The sequence below is a fragment of the Entamoeba dispar genome, genomic scaffold (genome assembly GCF_000209125.1).
Source record: "Entamoeba dispar SAW760 scf_1105229459143 genomic scaffold, whole genome shotgun sequence".
Lineage (NCBI taxonomy): Eukaryota > Evosea > Mastigamoebida > Endamoebidae > Entamoeba > Entamoeba dispar.
In genome coordinates this window covers 1-20,431 of record NW_001853545.1, presented here as the reverse complement: position 1 = coordinate 20,431, position 20,431 = coordinate 1, and the positions used below count along the sequence as shown (strand labels likewise).

At 24.7% G+C, this 20,431-nt stretch overlaps 9 protein-coding genes across 9 annotated transcripts, besides 32 other annotated features; 3 read left to right on the top strand and 6 right to left on the bottom strand.

The window, feature by feature from the left end:
• Positions 1-6: 6 nt before the first annotated feature.
• Positions 7-27: a sequence feature (AT_rich).
• Positions 28-64: 37 nt separating this feature from the next.
• Positions 65-784, top strand: EDI_244300 (uncharacterized protein; the record flags this gene model as incomplete). The annotated part of the gene is made up of 2 exons (XM_001735442.1): positions 65-314; positions 369-784. The coding sequence occupies 2 exons, from the start codon at positions 65-67 to the stop codon at positions 782-784; spliced, it is 666 nt and encodes a 221-aa protein (XP_001735494.1).
• Positions 785-863: 79 nt separating this feature from the next.
• On the bottom strand, positions 864-1,603 carry EDI_244290 (phosphopantetheine adenylyltransferase, putative; the record flags this gene model as incomplete). The annotated part of the gene is made up of 2 exons (XM_001735441.1): positions 864-1,445; positions 1,490-1,603. The coding sequence occupies 2 exons, from the start codon at positions 1,601-1,603 to the stop codon at positions 864-866; spliced, it is 696 nt and encodes a 231-aa protein (XP_001735493.1).
• Positions 1,452-1,482: a sequence feature (AT_rich).
• A 3-nt stretch (positions 1,604-1,606) lies between the features above and the next one.
• Positions 1,607-1,664: a microsatellite.
• Positions 1,665-1,722: 58 nt separating this feature from the next.
• Positions 1,723-2,180: a repeat region.
• A 32-nt stretch (positions 2,181-2,212) lies between these two features.
• Positions 2,213-2,255: a sequence feature (AT_rich).
• A 239-nt stretch (positions 2,256-2,494) lies between these two features.
• Positions 2,495-2,581: a sequence feature (AT_rich).
• Positions 2,582-3,031: 450 nt separating this feature from the next.
• On the top strand, positions 3,032-3,886 carry EDI_244280 (uncharacterized protein; the record flags this gene model as incomplete). Its single annotated transcript, XM_001735440.1, has 5 exons — positions 3,032-3,048; positions 3,162-3,349; positions 3,489-3,531; positions 3,653-3,723; positions 3,822-3,886. The coding sequence occupies 5 exons, from the start codon at positions 3,032-3,034 to the stop codon at positions 3,884-3,886; spliced, it is 384 nt and encodes a 127-aa protein (XP_001735492.1).
• Positions 3,545-3,635: a microsatellite.
• Positions 3,800-3,828: a sequence feature (AT_rich).
• Positions 3,876-4,058: a microsatellite.
• Positions 3,962-4,142: a microsatellite.
• A 24-nt stretch (positions 4,143-4,166) lies between these two features.
• Positions 4,167-4,301: a microsatellite.
• A 71-nt stretch (positions 4,302-4,372) lies between these two features.
• Positions 4,373-4,633: a sequence feature (AT_rich).
• A 34-nt stretch (positions 4,634-4,667) lies between these two features.
• Positions 4,668-4,739: a microsatellite.
• Positions 4,740-4,759: 20 nt separating this feature from the next.
• Positions 4,760-4,876: a sequence feature (AT_rich).
• A 14-nt stretch (positions 4,877-4,890) lies between these two features.
• Positions 4,891-5,058: a microsatellite.
• Positions 5,059-5,122: 64 nt separating this feature from the next.
• Positions 5,123-5,310: a sequence feature (AT_rich).
• Positions 5,311-5,415: 105 nt separating this feature from the next.
• Positions 5,416-5,490: a sequence feature (AT_rich).
• A 121-nt stretch (positions 5,491-5,611) lies between these two features.
• Positions 5,612-5,702: a sequence feature (AT_rich).
• Positions 5,703-5,834: 132 nt separating this feature from the next.
• Positions 5,835-5,901: a sequence feature (AT_rich).
• Positions 5,902-5,979: 78 nt separating this feature from the next.
• On the top strand, positions 5,980-6,780 carry EDI_244270 (phosphatidylcholine transfer protein, putative; the record flags this gene model as incomplete). The annotated part of the gene is made up of 1 exon (XM_001735439.1): positions 5,980-6,780. The coding sequence occupies one exon, from the start codon at positions 5,980-5,982 to the stop codon at positions 6,778-6,780; it is 801 nt and encodes a 266-aa protein (XP_001735491.1).
• Positions 6,692-6,787: a microsatellite.
• Positions 6,788-6,794: 7 nt separating this feature from the next.
• Positions 6,795-6,974: a sequence feature (AT_rich).
• Positions 6,975-7,143: 169 nt separating this feature from the next.
• EDI_244260 (heat shock protein, putative) lies at positions 7,144-9,162 on the bottom strand (the record flags this gene model as incomplete). Its single annotated transcript, XM_001735438.1, has 1 exon — positions 7,144-9,162. The coding sequence occupies one exon, from the start codon at positions 9,160-9,162 to the stop codon at positions 7,144-7,146; it is 2,019 nt and encodes a 672-aa protein (XP_001735490.1).
• Positions 7,790-7,809: a microsatellite.
• Positions 7,963-7,990: a sequence feature (AT_rich).
• Positions 8,349-8,441: a microsatellite.
• A 1-nt stretch (position 9,163) lies between the features above and the next one.
• Positions 9,164-9,295: a microsatellite.
• Positions 9,296-9,577: 282 nt separating this feature from the next.
• On the bottom strand, positions 9,578-12,898 carry EDI_244250 (furin repeat-containing protein, putative; the record flags this gene model as incomplete). The annotated part of the gene is made up of 1 exon (XM_001735437.1): positions 9,578-12,898. The coding sequence occupies one exon, from the start codon at positions 12,896-12,898 to the stop codon at positions 9,578-9,580; it is 3,321 nt and encodes a 1,106-aa protein (XP_001735489.1).
• A 1,777-nt stretch (positions 12,899-14,675) lies between these two features.
• Positions 14,676-15,485, bottom strand: EDI_244240 (phosphatidylcholine transfer protein, putative; the record flags this gene model as incomplete). The annotated part of the gene is made up of 2 exons (XM_001735436.1): positions 14,676-15,263; positions 15,315-15,485. 2 exons carry the CDS (start codon positions 15,483-15,485, stop codon positions 14,676-14,678), a joined length of 759 nt encoding a protein of 252 aa, XP_001735488.1.
• Positions 15,486-15,708: 223 nt separating this feature from the next.
• Positions 15,709-15,757: a sequence feature (AT_rich).
• EDI_244230 (uncharacterized protein) lies at positions 15,744-16,325 on the bottom strand (the record flags this gene model as incomplete). The annotated part of the gene is made up of 1 exon (XM_001735435.1): positions 15,744-16,325. One exon carries the CDS (start codon positions 16,323-16,325, stop codon positions 15,744-15,746), a length of 582 nt encoding a protein of 193 aa, XP_001735487.1.
• Positions 16,326-16,364: 39 nt separating this feature from the next.
• Positions 16,365-16,400: a sequence feature (AT_rich).
• Positions 16,401-16,426: 26 nt separating this feature from the next.
• EDI_244220 (uncharacterized protein) lies at positions 16,427-17,386 on the bottom strand (the record flags this gene model as incomplete). Its single annotated transcript, XM_001735434.1, has 1 exon — positions 16,427-17,386. One exon carries the CDS (start codon positions 17,384-17,386, stop codon positions 16,427-16,429), a length of 960 nt encoding a protein of 319 aa, XP_001735486.1.
• Positions 17,387-17,595: 209 nt separating this feature from the next.
• Positions 17,596-19,766: a repeat region.
• A 179-nt stretch (positions 19,767-19,945) lies between these two features.
• Positions 19,946-20,113: a microsatellite.
• Positions 20,114-20,127: 14 nt separating this feature from the next.
• Positions 20,128-20,265: a sequence feature (AT_rich).
• Positions 20,266-20,268: 3 nt separating this feature from the next.
• Positions 20,269-20,335: a microsatellite.
• A 9-nt stretch (positions 20,336-20,344) lies between these two features.
• Positions 20,345-20,431: a sequence feature (AT_rich).

The window sequence follows — 20,431 nt, the reverse complement described above, 5'->3', positions numbered from 1 at the left end:
AGCCAGATTATTTTTATTATATAAAAAGAGTATTAGAAATAAAACTTATTTCATATTCAGAGAGATGTCTCTCAAACTACCACTTAAAATTCAGACTTGTAATGTAGTTTCACAAAACTTTGAAGAGTGTCATTGTTTGCTCTGCCAACGGGGATTCCTCAAATTTGAGAAAAAACCAACTTGGAACACTATTCTCAAAGTAATATTTTATTCACTTAAGAAAATGTTTCCTATGAAAGAATACTTTAGCCTGACAACTGATATATATCATTTTATTACAAACCACATTAAAGTTTTTGGTGAATTAAAACATTGTTTGTTTTTTGTAATTTCTTTTAAAATACTATTTGTTCACATTCATTTTATAGTTAAAAGAAAAAGTCAAATTTGGAAGAAAGCTATGATTGATGCTTTAAGTCACTCATCATCTTTCCAAACAGGATTTCCAATTTATGGAGTGAATGGTTATTGGAAATTAATTGAAGAAACTGACCCTTGGGATGAAGAAGAAAAACCAAATAATGGAACCTGGAAATGGAAAATTGTTCATCAAAAAACTAAAACGTATGACATTGATGAGCCCAGAGAAGCTGACCTTAAATTTGTTGCTCAAAACCCATCAAATTCTGACTATATTGATGCAACTCCTAGAATGAACCATCACGAACTTCCATATACCCCACCAAATAAATATGTATCAGTACCTATCATTTCTACTGTGGAAAAGTTGGAATGGAAAGATGATGAGAATTTCGAATCATTTATTAGTAATAACTCAATTTAATAGAATAAATTATCAAAAGCAGTATGTACTTTACCTAACCAACTAAGTTGAACGCAATTTCAATTAATTTATTTGTGATTTATTGGTCTTTGTTCATTGACCTTTCTCTAGAACGAAGAGTAGAAGAAGAGAATTTAGAACCATCAGTAGTGAGAATAAGATTAATTGTGATTGAATGTAAAGGAAGATATCCATTGAGAATTCGTTGATTGTTGATGATAGGAAGTGATTTTTGTGTTTCATCACTAACAATTAAACATTCAAGAGTAGGATCAGTAGTTGATGTTCCTTCAGGTTGATTAATTTGTGATATTGTGTATGAAGGAATAGGATAATATTTGTTGATTGTATGAAGTAAATGAATGATTTGATTTTTACGTGTGGTGAATGAATGAATCAGATCATAATTTTGTTTTGAATGAAGTAATGAATCACCAGTGATTGCAATAGCAAGATGTGATGATGAAGTGAACACAGCAGTTTGGATGAGAGTGTAATGACCACAATGAAGACGATCAAATGTTCCACCTACACCAACATTATTATAACGAGGAAGTAAATTAACACGAGGAATAAGTAAAACAAATAACAAAGAATATGATTCATCAATTGAAATTAATATTTGATATATTAATTGAAGCCATCGATTATATTCTATTTGCTATTGTTTTAATTTTTTATCTTTATTTAATTATTTACACAAACAGGAATAACCGTAGAAGAAGAATTCAAATAAAAAAGAAGTGGATTATTAATAGGATGTGAATTAATGAATAATCCTATTTCTTCTTGTGTTGTTTCTTCTATTTCTATTTCCATTCCTTTTTTTCTTTTCTTTTTCTTTTTTTCTTTTCTTTTTTTCTTTTCTTTTCTTTTTTTTAACAAAAACAACAAATTATAACATTTTCAAATAATTAGTGTTATTTCTTTTTTTTTTTTCTGAAAACTTAATAAGAGAAATAAATAATAAATGGGTATGGTCAGGAAGCAGAATAGAAGATCTGCAAGAAGATATGAAAAGGATTTCAATGTGTATGTATTATTATCTCAAAAATAAATTTAAATGAGATAAATTTGATGAAGTAAAAGAAATCATAAAGAAAATAAATAGATTAGAATATCTAATCAAGGGAAGGAGATGGTACAGAATAAAATGCATCATGAGATTAAATGAACAAGATGCAGATGAAATTAAAATGAAAGCACAAGAAAGAATAAAGTACCTAAAATATATGATGACAATGATAAAAGAAAGAATTAAATTTAATAAGAATGAAATTGTCAGAATCAATACAAATAAAATCATGTTTGATTCTAATAACAAAATTAAATAAAGAAGAAAGACCAACAAAATGAAACACACTAATAATTATGATTTACACTATATTATTTGGAAAAGAATAGCATTAAATTGTATGTAATAATAGGAAAAATAAAATTATATATTATTTAATATGATAATAATTATAAAGTTAATGATGAATAAATACGTTGAGTATTGCGATGTATATAGTTAAAAACAAAGGTAATGAAAGAAATAAATTAAAGATGTGAAAATAGTCTTAGTGCTAATCTTATTTAATGAGTTAATATAGAAAGTATTAACTGATAAATAAATTAAAACTTGTAATTGACATAATAAAAAAAATTTAAATGTAGTAATAAGGAATGGTGGTTGTTATGGAATTGTATTTTTGTTATTATCAAATCTTAATAAAATAGAAATAATAAATAAATAAAAAGCATCATTCTTAAAAAAAGGAATAATAAAAATAGTTTATTATAATTAATTTAAATGGTTCATAAAAATTTCTATTGTAAGTCTTTAATGTTTATTGTTTTGTTAAAGAATTTTATCTTTATTAAAATAATATGAGGAAATCAAGATTAAATGAAATACCTACTTTTGTATAAATAGAATTATGAATAAGATATTTGTATATTGCCTTTTTTGTCAGAAAACAAAAACAATCCAATAGAATTATTAGGATTTTCAATACCGTCATGAGTTCAGATATTGAAAATAACTGATTGAACAAAAGTTATCAAAAAGGAATGCTTTCAAAGATTAATAATAGTATTTATCTTCATGATTCTAAAAGATTAATATGAGAAACAGTTAAACATATAATGAACAAAAAGACTTGCTGCCGTCATTTACGTTAATGTATTTTCAATATAGAATAATAAAATAAAAATTTGTTGAAGACCCTCTTGATTCATCAATATCATAATTTTATTTATCCAATGAAGCATCGGCAATGGTTCTTAGAACATTACTAATACACTCAGGCAAAATTAGTAAATAAAAATAGGAAAAGTAGTTGTTGCCACCCTGCTTCTTTTATACTAAAACAAAAGAAAGAAATAATTCAAGCACATATAATGGCAGATTTGAAGATACCTCTTTATTACAAGAATCATCAGTGTCAATCATAGGATATTGCAGAGAACATAGTATGAGAGATAAGTTAAAAATTGTTGTTGTTGGTTATGAAGGAGGAACATTAGATGTTACTTGTTGTACTTTCCAAGAAGAAGAAAAAAAGATTATGAAGCAGGAAAGTATATAATTTTTTGAGAAAATAAAACACTCAAATACAATAGGTCAAAAGATATTATAATCATTTGGTCAACCAGAACAATCTAACTCTTTTAAAAGGATAATATAAGAAAAGAGTTTCTGAAATTTTTAATAATATAGTGCTAGAATACTTTAAAAGAGTCTCTCAAGTGAAACAATTCATGTTTATTTTGTCTAAAATAAATATAGAATTAAAAAAGAGAGTAACAATAAACCTGAAGAATTTAAGAATAAACTTATGATGATAAAAAAAATTTAAAAATAGAATGTATTCAAAATGAAAGTGATCTTAATCTTGGTAGAAACAATTTTGATGATTCTCTTATTAAATTTATTCTTAATGGAATAAAACAGAGTATTTAAGATAATCTTTAACAAATACTATTTACAATAAAATCTTTTGATATCAAAGCCATCAAAAAGAAAAAAGGATAAAAATTATAATATAAAAAGTAATTATCTTGAAATATATGTTGTCAATTATTCAACTTGATTCACCTTTTGAAGAAATTAAATGACAAAATAATATAACAAAAGATGATTTTAACAATCAAACAAATAATAGAATAAAATATCATAGAAGAAAGATCATTTAATGATAAAAATATCAAAAATAAATAAAATAAAATACCTATTAAATAATATTAAATATACAAAAACTAAATACACATAACGAATAATAAAATGAAAACATAAGAAAGAATTAATAATAATATTTAATTAATACTAAAAATTAGAAATAGAAGATAAAAAAAGAAAATAAGAAAAGAAATATGTATTGTTGCTGATGAATATTTGAAAATAAATCATAAACAATAAATAACAGAATTTCAAATAAAATAAAATACATATCAATTAGAAAGAAATATAATTGAGAATAAAGAAATAATAAAAAGAAGAGTATAAAAGAAATGATAAACGAAAACAAAAGAATGTTATCATAATAAATTGATGAATAACAAATCATCGGATTTTGCAATTAGATAAAAGAATGAATGTAATGGTAATAATTTAAATTTTTTGAAATCATTAAATTTTAAATTGAATGAATATATTCAATTATTAATAATACAAGAAAATAAATTAATAATTAAATAAAGAAAATTTGATATAATATATAATGAAAATATAAATTATTGTAAATATGTATAAATATTATATCATTTATATTATAGATTTATTATTATCAAATTTCAAAATGATGTTTTATTTTGATAATATATTTATGTATTGAAGATTTATTTAATTTAATAATAATTAATATTCACAATGAATTAGAAAATATAAAATGAATATCAAATTTATTATATAAATTTATTATATTGTTTATTTATATTTATTTATAATAATTAATTATTAATTTGTTATATTATTAAATTTATAACAACAACATAATTATATATTCTTTATATTAAACAAAATAAAATACATATTATGATATAAATGTTATTAAAATAAAAAAATATAAGAACAATTGTTTAATTAAATTAATAAATATTACAAAATAAGAAATATGAAAATGAATTATAGAAATAATTTTAGTTGTGATATATTATTTGAAATAATAATAAATTATTAATAAAAATTAAAAGAAATATGAAATAATATAATAACAATAACAATGATATTACAAATTACACAAATAAAAAACATTATGTAATAATTATATAATGATTATAATTGTAATGATTCAAACATACAAGATATAACATCAACTAAAAACTATGATGACAGAAAATGATGAAGACACTAACAATAATTATAATACATAATTTCTCAAAATAATGAAAACATAAATAAACAAATAAATATCATTATTTAGATTATTTTTCTTTGTTTCCTTTATTTATGTTATGTTTTATTAATTTTGTAACTTTTTTATAAAATTAACATAATTAAAGAAAATATAAATTAAGTACTTAATAAAAAAAGTTAATTAAATCCATAAAGAGTCAATTAAACCTACTTTAAATTTTAACAGGACCTAGTCAGTAAATAACACTATCGTTATATTGATTCAACAAGAAAAACAATTAACAAAACAATGTTAATAATATTAATTAAAAAATAACTTTTGAAAAGTGTATTGTAAAAATAAAAATAAGAAAATAAAATTTTAATTGGTAGGTAATATGACATATTATAATAGCAAGAAGTTTATTTCCATTCATATAAAAAAGTTAGCTGTGTTTATTAAAAAAATAAAGGTATTAGTGCCTTAGAAATTGAACTATTGCACTTACTTTATTACTAATTTTTATATTTCAATTATACAAAAAGATTTTAGTAAAAATTTATCATACTGTTTATTTAAACAATTTTATAACAAATTATCACACAAGTTATAGAAAAATAAAAAAGAAGATTCCGAAAAAAAGTGTTTTGTTTCTTAATGTGAGACACAATACAGGGCATTAACAAAATAAGTAAAGAAACTAACTAAATTTGGTAGAGTATTTTTACAAGAAATTAAAAAAAAAATTAAACAATAAAAGTGCTATTTAAAATATAAAAATCTAAAAAACTAAAAATAGAATGAATAAAAAGTTCTGTGATTAAAATGGAATGAAAAGAAAGTGATTATTATAGAACTGAGAAATATTAATTACTTATGTCATTACCAGGAGACCTTAATGTATTAACTCATAACCCAGATTTACCAATTTCTACAAAAGCAGACTTTGAAGAATTCAAAGGATTCTTTGACCAAACTGAAGGATGGATTGAATCATATAAAGATGAACACACTCAAGTTCATTTTAAAAATCCAGAAAATACAGCAGAGATTCAAGTTAAATTAGTTTCTGATGCTATGAAAGATATTCCTGCTCAAGTTATTTATGAGTGCATTCATGACCCTGACTATAGAAAAACATGGGATGATCGTATGATTGAAGGATTTTTAATTGAACAAATTGATGAATGCAATGATATTGGATATTATTCTGTTGCTATGCCATTCATTATTTCCAACAGAGATTGGGTTAATAGAAGGAGTTGGTGGCATAACCCAGAAATGACAGAGTTCATCATTTTCAATTTTTCTCATAAACACCCATTAGTCCCAGAAAAATCAGGATTTGTTAGAGCTTGGTCTTATAAATCAGGCTATTATATGAAAACAACTGAAAAAGGAACTATGTTCTATTACTTTGGATGGAATTCATGGAATGGATGGATTCCAGCATGGTGCGTTAATAAAGCAACTAAAACTATGGTTGGAGGTGTTATTGATAGTTTAATGAAACAATCTGCTGCATATGAAGAATGGAAGAGTAAGAATAAACCAGAAGATAGACCATGGTTAAGAATGAATGAGTGGCAAAGAAAAGAGAAAGAAGAGTATGACGCTAAACACGCTGGAGATAAGAAGGAAGAAGTAAAGGAAGAGAAAGAAGAAGAGAAAAAATAAAATAGAATTTAAAGAAAATTTAAATTATTATTTTATCATAACTCTTATTTTTTTAACTAAAATAAATTTAAAGTTTTTTAAATTTTAAAAATTAATGAAAATATATTCAATTCTTAGATTAATTACTTAATAACGAAAATTATTTGATCAAAATACTTAAAATTTAATACAATAAATTCATTCATAAATAAATTCTAACTCAACAAAAAGAAGTACCAAAATAAAAAACTCACAACCACTTTTTAACACCACAAATAATAATGAAAAAATAACACTTAGAAAGAACTCTTTCTTTCAACAAGAGTTCTAATTGAGAGCAAAAACAATAACCTAACAAAAGCATAAAATAAATAGGTTTTTACTTCATTTTAAGAAAGGGAAAGAAAGAATGAAATTATCGAGAAAAGATTTAATTTGAAGAGAAGAGGCGTTTGGATTTGAAGAGAACCAAGAGTTCAAGAGAAAGATTTCATTAAATTTACCGAGTTTTTTTAATTGATGAAGAAGACGGTTTTTTTCTGCGAGTAAAGATTTAATTTTTTTGAATTCGATGTCTTGAATGTCTAATAAATTAGATCGTTGAATTAATGATTCAAGGTTTTGTTGTTTTTCTTTTTGATTTTTGTTAGTTACTTTAATTTCTTCTTTAAGGAGTAAATTTTCTGGTTCTATAGTTCGTGCAATGATATGAATTGTTCCATCTAATGTGATTTCACATTCAACTTCAAATCGAACTGCTCCTGCTGGAAGTTCTGGAAGTCCAGTTATTGTGAATGTTTCTAAATAACTTAATTCTTCTTCTTTATTTCCTTCTCCTTCAAAAATAGGAAAACATGCTGTTGTTGAATATTCTGTTGATGTTTTAAATTCTTGAATATGTTTAGTTGGTAGTCTTGTAAATCTTTTAATTAATGTACTAAATCCTTGTTTTGTTTTTAGTTGAATTGAATGTGATGTAATATCAATATATGTTGGAATATTTAATTCTTCTTTTTTTCTTTTAATAATATCTTCTTCTTCTTCTTCTTCAATATCTTTTTTTCCTTTTTTTATTATATCTTCTGTTAATTCTTCTTTTGGTTTAATTAAATCTTCTTTTGGTTTAATTAAATCTTCTTTTGGTTTAATTAAATCTTCTTTTGTTTGGATGAAATTATGTATTAAATCTTCATTAAAATGATCTTTATTAAATTTATTTTTTTTAATTAATCCTTCTTTAAAAAGATCGAATCCAACTAATGCAGCACCTCTTGCAACTGTTTGATCTGGATCAATTTCTCTATTTGGAATAAGATCAAAGTATTCACTAACCATTTCTCGAATTTTAGGGATTTTACTTGTTCCACCTACAAGAATAACTTCTTCAACACTTTCTTTTGTTATTCCTTTATTTTTTAATTCTATATCTTGAAACATACGTTCAATACATTTAATACATTTTTCAAAAATATCTTTACTTGCTTCTTCAATTTCTTTTCTAGTAATTTCAATATTTGGAATATCTTCTTCATTATCTTCTTCATAAAATTCACTTAAATCTACATTACATCTTTGATTTGTACTTAAAATTATTTTAATTTCTTCACTTATCATTTCAATTTTATATTTATTTCTTTTATAACTTTCTTCTGCTTTTTCTTTATCTATTTCTTTCCATTTTTTCATTACAATTTCTCCTACTTTTCTATCAATATCTTTTCCTCCTAAATGTGTTTCTCCTTCTGTTGCTATTACTCTTTGATTTCTTTTATTTGTTCTAATTAATGTTATATCAAATGTTCCTCCTCCAATATCAAATACAAGTATTGTTTTCCCTTCTTCATATTTTTTATCATATCCATATGCAATTGCTGCTGCTGTTGGTTCATTTATTATTCCTATAATTTCTAATCCGGCTATTTCTCCTGCATATATCGTTGCTTTTCTTTCTTCATCTTTAAAATGTGCTGGTACTGCTATCACTGCTTTCTTTGGTGCTATTTTATATTCTTCTTTCGCTTCTTCTATTAATTTTCTTATTATCATATTCCCTATTTCTTCTGCTGAATACCATTCTTCTTCATTCACTCCTATTTCGACTTCTCCATTCTTTTCATTTCTTCGAATTTTATATGTTAATTTCTTTCCTTCTTTCTCAATTTCTGAATCATATTTCTTTCCTATAAATCTCTTCGTTTCATATATTATCACCCCTTGTGAACTTCTTCTCGCTTCTTCCCCTATTATTCTTCCTTCTTTTGTAAATCTTACTATAGACTCTATCCTTTCTTTCCCTTCTTTGTTTTTTATCACTTCAACCCTTTGGTGGTGCTCATCATATCGTGCTATACTTGATTTCGTTGTCCCTAAATCTATCCCTACTACATACTCCTCTTCATTCATGTTTTCTTCTTTCTTTTCTCGTTTTTTTTTTCTTATTTTACATTAAGTTTATTATTATTTTCTTTAAAATATTATTTTGAAGAATTACCTTTTTGTTTTTAACTTTTTTGTGTTCATTTTTTTATAATTTTTTAATGTTAGGAATTTTATGATTTCTTCTGTCAATTGTTAGTACTTTTTGAAGTAAAGATTGTTAAAAATTTACACTTTTGATTAATTAACTCAAAATCTAACAAATAAAAAGAAACTCAACTTACACAGAATAACTAACAAAATAAAAAATACTGTTTATTTTCTCTCATTTTTGTTAATTTATTTTCTCATTATTTCTTTCTTTAAAATTTACTTAAATCTTTTTCTTCTAAACCTTTAAAATTATTTCTTATCTTATTTAATTATGGATCATTATATTCATTTAGAACATAAATGATAACATGACTATCACCATCATAATGAAAATTCCTTTACTTCCATTACAATTTCCTTCTTCTAATTTCCATCCTTCTTCACATGATGTGCATTTTCCTTCTCCTGAACATTTAGTACAATGTGCCATATGTCTTGAACATGGAATACATGATCCCCAACTTGTTGTGTAATATCCTTCTACACAAACACATTCTCCTCCTTTCAATTCTAAATATTCTGCATTGCATTTCAAACATTCATTTGAATTACATGAATCACAGAATTCATTAACTTTGGCTTTACATGATTCACATTCTATTGTATTATCTTTTGTTGAATTATTTTGAATATATCCATATGCACATGTACATGCCCCGTTCACTGGGAATTCTGAAATATGATCTTTTGTTGAACATTTTGTACAATGTTCTACTACTTTCTTCTTCTCTGAATTACATCCACTTTCTCCTTCTTCACAGTACTTCATTACTCCAATACATTTAGTGCATGGTGATGTACATAGTATACATGCTCCTTTAATTTCATCAAAATAGAATCCATCTGCACATGAATTACATCCTTTTCCACTAATTACCTTATATGTATCGCTCTCACACACTGTACATTCTGTAGCACTAGTACATTCACTACAATGATTAGTACATGGTTTACATTCTCCATTAGACATATAATATCCTGTCTTACATCTATCACACTTACTTCCTACCATTAATGGTTTAGCACATGTTAAACAAACATGTTCGTCTGAACAAGTTGCACATTCACTACCACATTTGGCACATCCATTATTATTTCCATCCTCTCCCTTTTCTCCTTTTTTTGGATAATAGTTAGACAAAGTACATGCAGTACAATTGCTATAAGGACTACGTCCATTAAAATCTTCTGAACATTCTGTTGCATAAATATATCCTGTTTTAGCATCAACATTACATGTATCAGTAGTTTTACATCCTTCATATTTTGAAAGTTCTGAACAACTCTTACATCTTCCATTTTCAAGTTGAACTGTTCCTGTTGGACAAGCACATTCTGGTGCTTTAATGTCTTGAGAAGTTGTATCAGTACATGTCAAACACTCAACCTCCTGTTTAGTACTATCATATTTACATGTTTTACATTTTGCAGGACATGGACTACAATACACTCCATCCGTTGGGTTTTCAATTTTATAAAATCCATCTTTACACTCAGTACATTGTACATTTGAGTCACTAGCAGCAAGAATTAAATTATTATCTTCACATGTAATACATGCTGTTGCTGAACAAGATGAACAATGTCCAAACTTATCTTGTTTAGTAGAACATAACTGACATTTATTATTACTATCTTTAAAAGCACTAGAAGAACATTGACTACAAGCATTAATTTCAGAACCAACTATATATGCAGGATCATTACATTCAAGACATTTAACATATCCATTACTAATCTCATACTTACCTTCTTGATTACAGTTTTCATTTAACTCTGCACAACTTTTCTTCTTATCTTCTTCATTTGGTCCTTCTTTATAGCGTTCATCAAGGCAAGCACATTGACTGTTTTTATCCCTTGTAGTAACTCCTTGAATATTTTCATAACATGCAGTACATACAACAGCCTTTTTATTTGAATCATAAGAACAACTTGAACAACTATCTGGACATTTCTGGCATACATTATTTTCATCGAAATAATGACCATCACCACAAGAACATTTACCATCACTTCCTACATGTGATCCAACTGGACATTGTGTACAAATATTTTCATTTGCTGCTCTTTCACATGATGGAAGTTTAGTTACTATTGAAACACAATCTGATGATTTATCTATAGATGTTGGAACGTGTTTATCATTACATTCACAATCATTTGAAACATTTCTTAATTGACCAACACAACCAATAGTAATTGCATTTGAACTATCTTTAGTAACACTGAAATAATATGGTAAGAAAAGATCTGTAAGTGGGCAATAATAAGTATCATCTGATGCTTTAAATGCATTCAAATATTGTTCAAATTGATTGTACCCTCTCATTTTACACACTCTATGCTCTTCACCACTAGTACCAAGTACATTAACAGAGTCTAGGTTGTAACAATGGGTTCCTCTTAAAGTAAGTCCTTCATCGCATTTATAACAAATAGTATCATCATCACTACATGACAAACATCCTGGAAGTTTGCATGGACCCGCATTTGATGTTAAATGAGAACTTCTAAGATTTAATTTACCTGGAACAGGTGTTTTAGAAGTAAGACATTCAGTAAATGGATCTGGACAAAGTGTACATCTCTTATTTTCTCCATCTTTTTCTAAATAATAACCAGGTAAACATTCTTCTTTAGCTGATGTTTTGAAACCATCATAGAAATTTGGTGAACAAGTTCCAGAGCTAGTAAGGAAATATCCACTATCACATTTTGCACATTTACTACTATCAGTCAAAGAGAACAAACGACAATGATTCTTAACACAAACTTCACCAGAAACAGTACATCTTTTATTACATGATGTACAGTGTTTAGCACTATAAATACTACATTCATCACCTTTTGAAAGATCGTCTAGATTATCAATTGTACATACTTCGCACTCTGTACCAGTTAAATAATAACCTTCCATACATGAAGCACATTTCTCACCATTTACTTTAGAACAATGGTCTGGATATTTGGTACATTTTTTCTCAGCATTAATATAATATCCATCTGCACATTGATTACAAGAATTTTCTACTTGTAAAATACACTTATCAATTTTAGTGAGTTGATTAGAACACATATTATTTTGAAGGGTATAACTTCCAAAACATTTATCACATGCCTTGTTTGAAGAATCTTTAGCTGAAAGACCGATACAATTTTCTGCATGGTCATCTGCAATTGCATTGTCACATAACTTTTCTCCTGTGGTTGAATATTTTCCTATAACACATTCACCACATTTATTATCTTGTCCCATATAAAGACAAGTATCACAAGTGCTAACACTATTTCTACATGTACATTTATCAGTACTAGAGGTAGATGAATCATCAACTTCTTTTCCATCTTCACAATAAGTACATTTAGGAGTTTCAGAGTTACTGGTGTCATAGTAAGAAAATGAACTTTTACAAGTACCTTCTTTAAGGACACACTTATTACTTCCAGATTCAGTTTTAAGTTCATAGCCATCATCACAACTAGCACATGCTCCATTTGAAACTGATGCGCAATGTGGAACAGCCTCTCTTGGTTCTTTGTCTCCGATGAGTTTATCAGCTTTGTAATCACCAAGTGAAATTGATATAAATAAAAGAAGAATAAACATGAATGAAATAAACAGACGAAGATCTCTTAAAAAGGGAGAGAAGAGTTGAAGTAAAAACCAAAATTATTGCTTTATTTTTTATCCCGTTTTTTTACTATTATTTTCTTTGTTAATAATCGAATTGAAACTAATACTATTTTACTATTTTTTTGAATAACTTCATTATAGTTTTTTTTCCTTTTATTAATTGCAATTGACCTAGAAGAATCTTCCTTTTCTCGTTGTGTTATTCTTATTCTTGCTTTTGTGTAGAAATGTTGTAATTTAGTTTCAAGGTATTCAGACCATTCTTCTGACAGTTTCTTGTGTATTTCTTTTGAAAAAAGACAGAAATTAGCACTTGCTGTCCTTGCGAAACTCTTAACAATGTTTTATTAGAATATAATTAGTGTTTTTGAGTCATATGAATTCGAATAATTCTCCTTATTTGGTTTATAACTTTCAAATAAAGGAGTGTATTATGTTTTCTTAGGGTATTAATTTATGACATCTTTATTTTTATTTTTGCTTTATAAGTTTGAAGGTAATTCTATGTCACTAAGACAGTGGTTTTATTGGTTGGTTATTCTCTTTGTCAATAGTTTGTCTTTATTCTCAGAGAATGAGTCAAGCTATTTGTTATTTTAAATAAAAATATGAATTGCATAACGTTGTTTTGAAACCTCTGAATAAATTTGTTTCTGTCCAAAGCTTAGAGAGGAAAAGCAAAGGGCTTTATAAATTAATTCAATTAATGATATATGTTTTGACCTTAAATCTTATTAAGTGTTTAAAAAAATATTGCAAGGAAATCATAGGAATAAAAAAATATGTTTATTAAAACAAATTCAATGAGGAATCAATTTGAGAGCATGAGGAAAAACATATTTCCCATAACACTAAAGAAGGTGATAATGAAAATTAAGAAGAAGAAAAGGAATAAAGAGGTTATAAATCCCGTGATAAGTTTTTGTTGACATGTATTTTTGGGAGTTTGTGTTTGTTCTTGAGTGACAGGAACTTCAATAGAAGGGTTGTCATGTGGAGGAACTAATACAATTTCATTAGGAGGGACTGATGGTTGTTGAGGGAGAGAAGGGATTGGTTGAGATTGGTTATGAAAAGAGTATGCGTTATATCCAACAGAAGGATTAGAATACAATATAGTAGGAGGTATTTTTATTTCTGTTTGATTAATGACAGGATTATATGGTTGTGCTATTTGGTTGGTTTGACCATAGTACTGGTTAAGTGGTTGTTGGCTTTGAAAATTACCATTTATGTTTGGGTTGGGAGTGTATTGGTTGTTCATCATTTATTTGTTAGATTAATGTTTTAGAGTTCTTCTTTTTGATTTTAGTTAAGAAGAATAAAGATTAAAAGCCTCTTTTTACAATAACTTCTATTTTTATTTTGTGTGACACTTAGAATAATACCTCTTCAAATCATAGTCTTTGTCTAAACACAATATAATAAAAATGAGAGAAATCAACCAACCCCATTTATTTTACCATTTTATATTTTATGTATCAATATAATTTCATATATACTTCATATTGATAGAAATTTAATAAACCAAGTAGTCTTTAAACACTTAGTAAATAGTTAAAGTCAGTAGATAAATATTTTAAAGATAAATGAATAATGGAAAATCATATCAATACAAGAATAATTAAATTAGGTGTTAATGATATAGGTATGATGTTTATAAAGAAAAGAATTGATTAGTTTATATCTTTCTTTATAACAAAATAGAAATTAAAAGAAATAAAAGTCAATTGAACCTCTTTCGAATGATTTATTCTTCTTGTTTCTTTTTTGATTCGAGAATAACTTTACCTTCACTCATCCAATATTTTTCTTCAGGACAATGATTTTTTTTCCATTCAGGATATTTGGTACAAGCTTTTTTTAAGTCAACAATAACTTGACCAATCATACTCTTAGTCGCTTTATTAACAACCCATGTAGGAATCCATCCATTCCATGAATTCCAACTAAAGAAACTAAGTTTAGTTCCCTCTGGTGTTTTTTCAATAATATAGCCAGTTTTAAGACTTTGAGCACGAACAAAATTTTTGTCAACAGGTACTTTATCATGTTCTACTGAATGATTCATAATAATATACAAAGATTTGTCTTCATTGAACCACCATGATCTCATATTAACCCAATCACGGTTAGCTACTGTAAAAGGCATTTTTACACTGTAATAACCAATTTCTGTATTTTCATCAATTTGTTCAACAAGACGTTGTTCCTTCATTGAAGTATCCCATTCAGTTCTAAATTGTGGGTCTTGAATTACATCATGTAATACATCAACAGGAATATCATGTAAGGCCATTGATTTAAGTTTAATTTGTAATACACTTTCATTTGCTGCCTTTAATAAATTAGTTTTTTTGGTTTTATATTTCTTCTGTTATTAACAAACATCTCTGAATAATACCTTAGTATCGTTTTTGTCTTGATCAAGAGTCCATCCTTCGTCATCATCGAGAGTCTTCTTGAATTCCATAAATTCGTTTAGAGTTGGAACGGGATATTTTTCATTATGAGTGAATGTGAAAACATCTCCATATTCTTTTTTTACCCATTCACTCATTTCTTGAACTTTAAATAATTAATATTAGTTCTCAGTTCTTGATCTAAAAATCCAAACATTTTTTATTGTTTTTTATTCCTACAAATACAATTTTCTTATTTTATTTTTATTTTGATTAAAAGTAATTGATTATTTGTAATCGTTCTTGATTTATATTTAAATGATTCAAATTTTAATAAATCACAATCATTATTTCTTTTGTTTTATTAAAGTGAAAAGACAGAAATATTAAAAGAAAAAAAGTTATAATAAATAAAATTAGTATATAATATGAACTAGTTCAATATCTCCTCGCTTGATATCTAATCGTTTAATTCCCATTTGAAATCGATGTACTAGAGCAGAGTGGATTGCTCTTTCTTTCTGATGTATGTCATCTGTTTTAATTAATCCTTTCCCATATCTATATACACACCGAATTCCTTTTTTATTTCTTAAAATTTCAATTCCTTTTTCGTAGAGTAAATCCTCCAATAATTCAATAGTGTGTTGAATTCTTAGAGATTTAATCTTTTCATAGCCAAGTTTTGTTCCAATTTCATTTGTGTTAATAGGTTTTATTTCGTTTTTCACTTTCTCATTAACTATATTTTCTAATTCAATGACCCCATCACCAAAATCAATTCCACTGATTTTTGGGCATTCATATATGATTTCTTTCTTTTTATTAAACCGTTCGATTGTGATATTACACCATTTACTTAACATCCCAAGAAATAATGATATCTCATATACATTTTCTGGAACTTTTCTTTTATGATGTTGTTTAAGAGGAGTTCCAAACAATTGAAGGCGTTGCTGATTAATGATGAAGATCGGATTAATAGGGATTGAATGCATTTTGGTTTTATTAGTTTCTTCACCTAAAAAATGCAGAAGAAAAAATATAGTATTAATATAATTTATTAATATTTTCTAGTTTATATAAAGATTTATGACTATTACAATGACTTACTTTTAATAGCCTCTGTTTTTTTCTTCTTAATGGCTTGTTTTAAATAATTTGGTAATTGTGGTAGTGTCATTCGTTTGGCACGTGTTTCTATTTCTGTTTTATTTATTAAAGATTTTCTTTTACGATCAATTTCACGAATAACCTTTTCTGCTCTTAATTTAATTGCTCTGTTAGCAGCGTTCCGTTCTTTAAACTCTTTAATATCGTTTGTTGCAGTGGTTTGACGTTCTATTTTTTTTATTAATGATTGAGTATCTGCAATTGTTTTGTGTGTTTCTTTTAGAACGTGTTCAGTTCGTTTTATTTGTTCATTTGTGTTATGTTTGATTTCTAATGACTTCCTTTTTTCTAGTCGATTCATTGTTTGTATATGTGTTGTTTCAGTAATTCTTTTTTTTGTTGGTGTTGGAGGTTTCTTTAGAAGTTGTTGAACTCCAATCATCAATGGTTTTGTTTTAGTTCTTTTATTATTAGTTATATGGTTAAGGTAAGAAGGCATTATTGCTGTGTGCATTCCAATCTCTAACTTAGTAGTTCCATTTCTCTCTTTAACTTTCTTCTTATTAGGTTTTAATACAGATAAAGCCTGAGAGGGTTCTTTGGGGATACAAGAAATATCTATTAAGCTATAATCAGATGGAACAATTTCTTTACTTATTAGGTTAGTATTTTCATTAACTTCTTTTTCTTCTTGAGGGTTTTTGAATTCTTTTTCTGAGTGTGCAAATAAAGGAGTTTCACTTGTACATCCTTTTTTTATTTCAGATTTATCTATTTTTGATGTTCTAACACCAGCAAGTAAGTGAAGAATATTAGAATTTAAGTCTTGTGTAATCTGAATTTTTGGTTGGAATTCTGTTAAATCGATATGATGGGGTGGTCTAAATCCTAAGATGTCAAGAATTTCTTTATCTCCAGTGATATTGATTGTCTTTGACTTTTTCATTCCATTATTTTCCGATCTTCAGTTTTTCTCTTTTCTACTTCTCAGAAAATTCGTTTAATGAAAAAAGATTTAATAAAGGAGAAAAATATTGTTTTTGTTATTTGAAACACAAAAAGTAATGGATGATTTAAATTTAAATTTGATGAGATAAGTAATTTGAAATCACCAGGTATTGACATTATATATTTATATTAATTGAAGAGAATATATAATATATTTAATGAATAGTTAAATTTTAATGAATTCATCAAATTAAATATGGTAAAATGAAGAATTATATTAATCAACAAATGAAGTGATATGAATGATGTTATTAATTATCATTATATCATTTGTATAAATATAATTATAAAAATATTTATATTATTATTAAAAGATAATATTCATAATAGAATTAATATGATTAATGAATCATTTAAAATTAATAAAAATCAATTATGATGTAAATTATAATTTCTTGATGATAAATAATAAATAAATATAATTATATATTAAATCATCATAAAGAATAGAAATACACAAAATATATAGATTCATATTATGATATTAATAAATTATATGAATCAATGAATCAAGAATAAGTAATATAAATATTAAAATAATTTAATATAGAATGAATCAATATAAATAATATATAAAATATGATGAATATAATCATATGATATAAATATAATGAATATAAATAATATATTAAAATGATAAAATTTACATTATGATTCATTATCATCTCTATCATCATCAAAATAAATATAATTTATCAAATCATTGAATATAAGTTAAATAATATAAATCATATATTATATAATGAATAAATGAGAATAATGATACAAATAATGAATAAATAAGAATAGTCAACAAATAAATTAAATAAATAATAAAAAGAATAAAGAAATATGAAAATAAAACAAGAAATAAAGAATATTAATCAATTATCATCTTGAAATGAAAATATCACAATAAATGAAATAGATGAAATGTATAAATATTTAAATGTATGATAATCAGATGAAATTAATAATATATTCAATTATAAATCATCAAAAAAAAGATAATGAATAAGAATAATGAAATAAATAGTGAAGAAAGTAGTAACAGAAAATATATTACAAGAATTAATAATGAATTGATTAATATCTTCATATATTCAATACAGTAATAAAATTGAATGTAACTTAAATAAAATGGAAATTGAGATAATAAAATAAATAATAAATACAAAATATATTAATGTTGGTAATTCCAAAGACAATCTATATATCAGTATAAAAGAAATAAAGAATAATAAACATGAATAATGAATATGTTAATGAAATAATTAGAAGAGTGATGTACTATTATACAAGAATGAAATAATAAATAATATATTAGATAGATGATATTCAAAGAAATGAATAATGAATATAAATAAAAAATAATAAAACATAAAATCAAAGAAATAGAAATAGAATAAATAATAAATGAAATGAATGAAAATAAAAATTAATAATAATAAAAATAAATAAAATAATAACAAACAAATACATCAATAAATTGAAATCAAATAAATAGACACTTTAGAATATGAATTGAATCAAAATTTATAGATAAAACTACTACAATCAATTCATTGAAGTCAAACAATATTAAAAAGAATTCGGTTCTCCATTTAAATAAGATACAAGAAGGAGTAATATTCAATATGTACAGAAAAGATAAAATATTAAAAAATGAATAAAATACTATCCACTTTGTAAATACAAGATAACAATAGTAAAACACGTTCTATTATCTTGTATTGGTCATAAAAAATCACAAAATGAGAAACATGATAATACAAATATTATCATATTAAATAATAAGAAAATATACAGGAAATAATAAATATAAAAAATCAACATATGAAACAATGTTCTAATACAAATACATCAATATGATATTGAACAAATAAGTAAAATCAAAAATGATTGATAATATCATAAAATATCAGATATATATATTAAATAAAAAGAATAAAACTGATCTAATATTTGATATAATTATTGTTGTATATCATAATATTAATGGAGTATATTTGAAGAAAAGAAATGAGTATAAAGAAATAAAGAATAGGGTAATGAAAATAGAGAAATTAAAATATATCAAAATAATTTCAGTAGTAATTTCGATAAATGGGATAATAAATCTTGAAAGTATTAAATTAATTAAATAATTAAAAATCGAAATTGACAAATAAAATATGTTAAAAACACTGTAATTAAAAACATGTGAATGCCATTAAACATTCTTCTACCACAGCTACATATGTTGTTGAACTAATAGAAGAAGACTCATTGATGGATTAGTCTCCACTGAGCCAGGAACAATAGACACAAATTATATTAATACTTATTAATTGCTTTTTATTTAGTTCTTTTTTTCATTAATCAACATTCTTGAAACAAAATAATCTAAATAATGATATTTATTTGTTTATTTATGTTTTCATTATTTTGAGAAATTATGTTATTATAATTGTTGTTAGTGTCTTCATCATTTTCTGTCATCACAGTTTTTAGTTGATGTTATATCTTGTATGTTTGAATCATTACAATTATAATCATTATATAATTATTACATAATGTTTTTTATTTGTGTAATTTGTAATATCATTGTTATTGTTATTATATTATTTCATATTTCTTTTAATTTTTATTAATAATTTATTATTATTTCAAATAATATATCACAACTAAAATTATTTCTATAATTCATTTTCATATTTCATATTTTGTAATATTTATTAATTTAATTAAACAATTGTTCTTATATTTTTTATTTTAATAACAGTTATATCATAATATGTATTTTATTTTGTTTAATATAAAGAATATATAATTATGTTGTTCTTATAAATTTAATAACATAACAAATTAATAATTAATTATTATAAATAAATATAAATAAACAATATAATAAATTTATATAATAAATTTGATATTCATATTTATATTTTCTATTTCATTATGAATATTAATTATTATTCAATTAAATAAATCTTCAATTACATAAATATATTATCAAAATAAA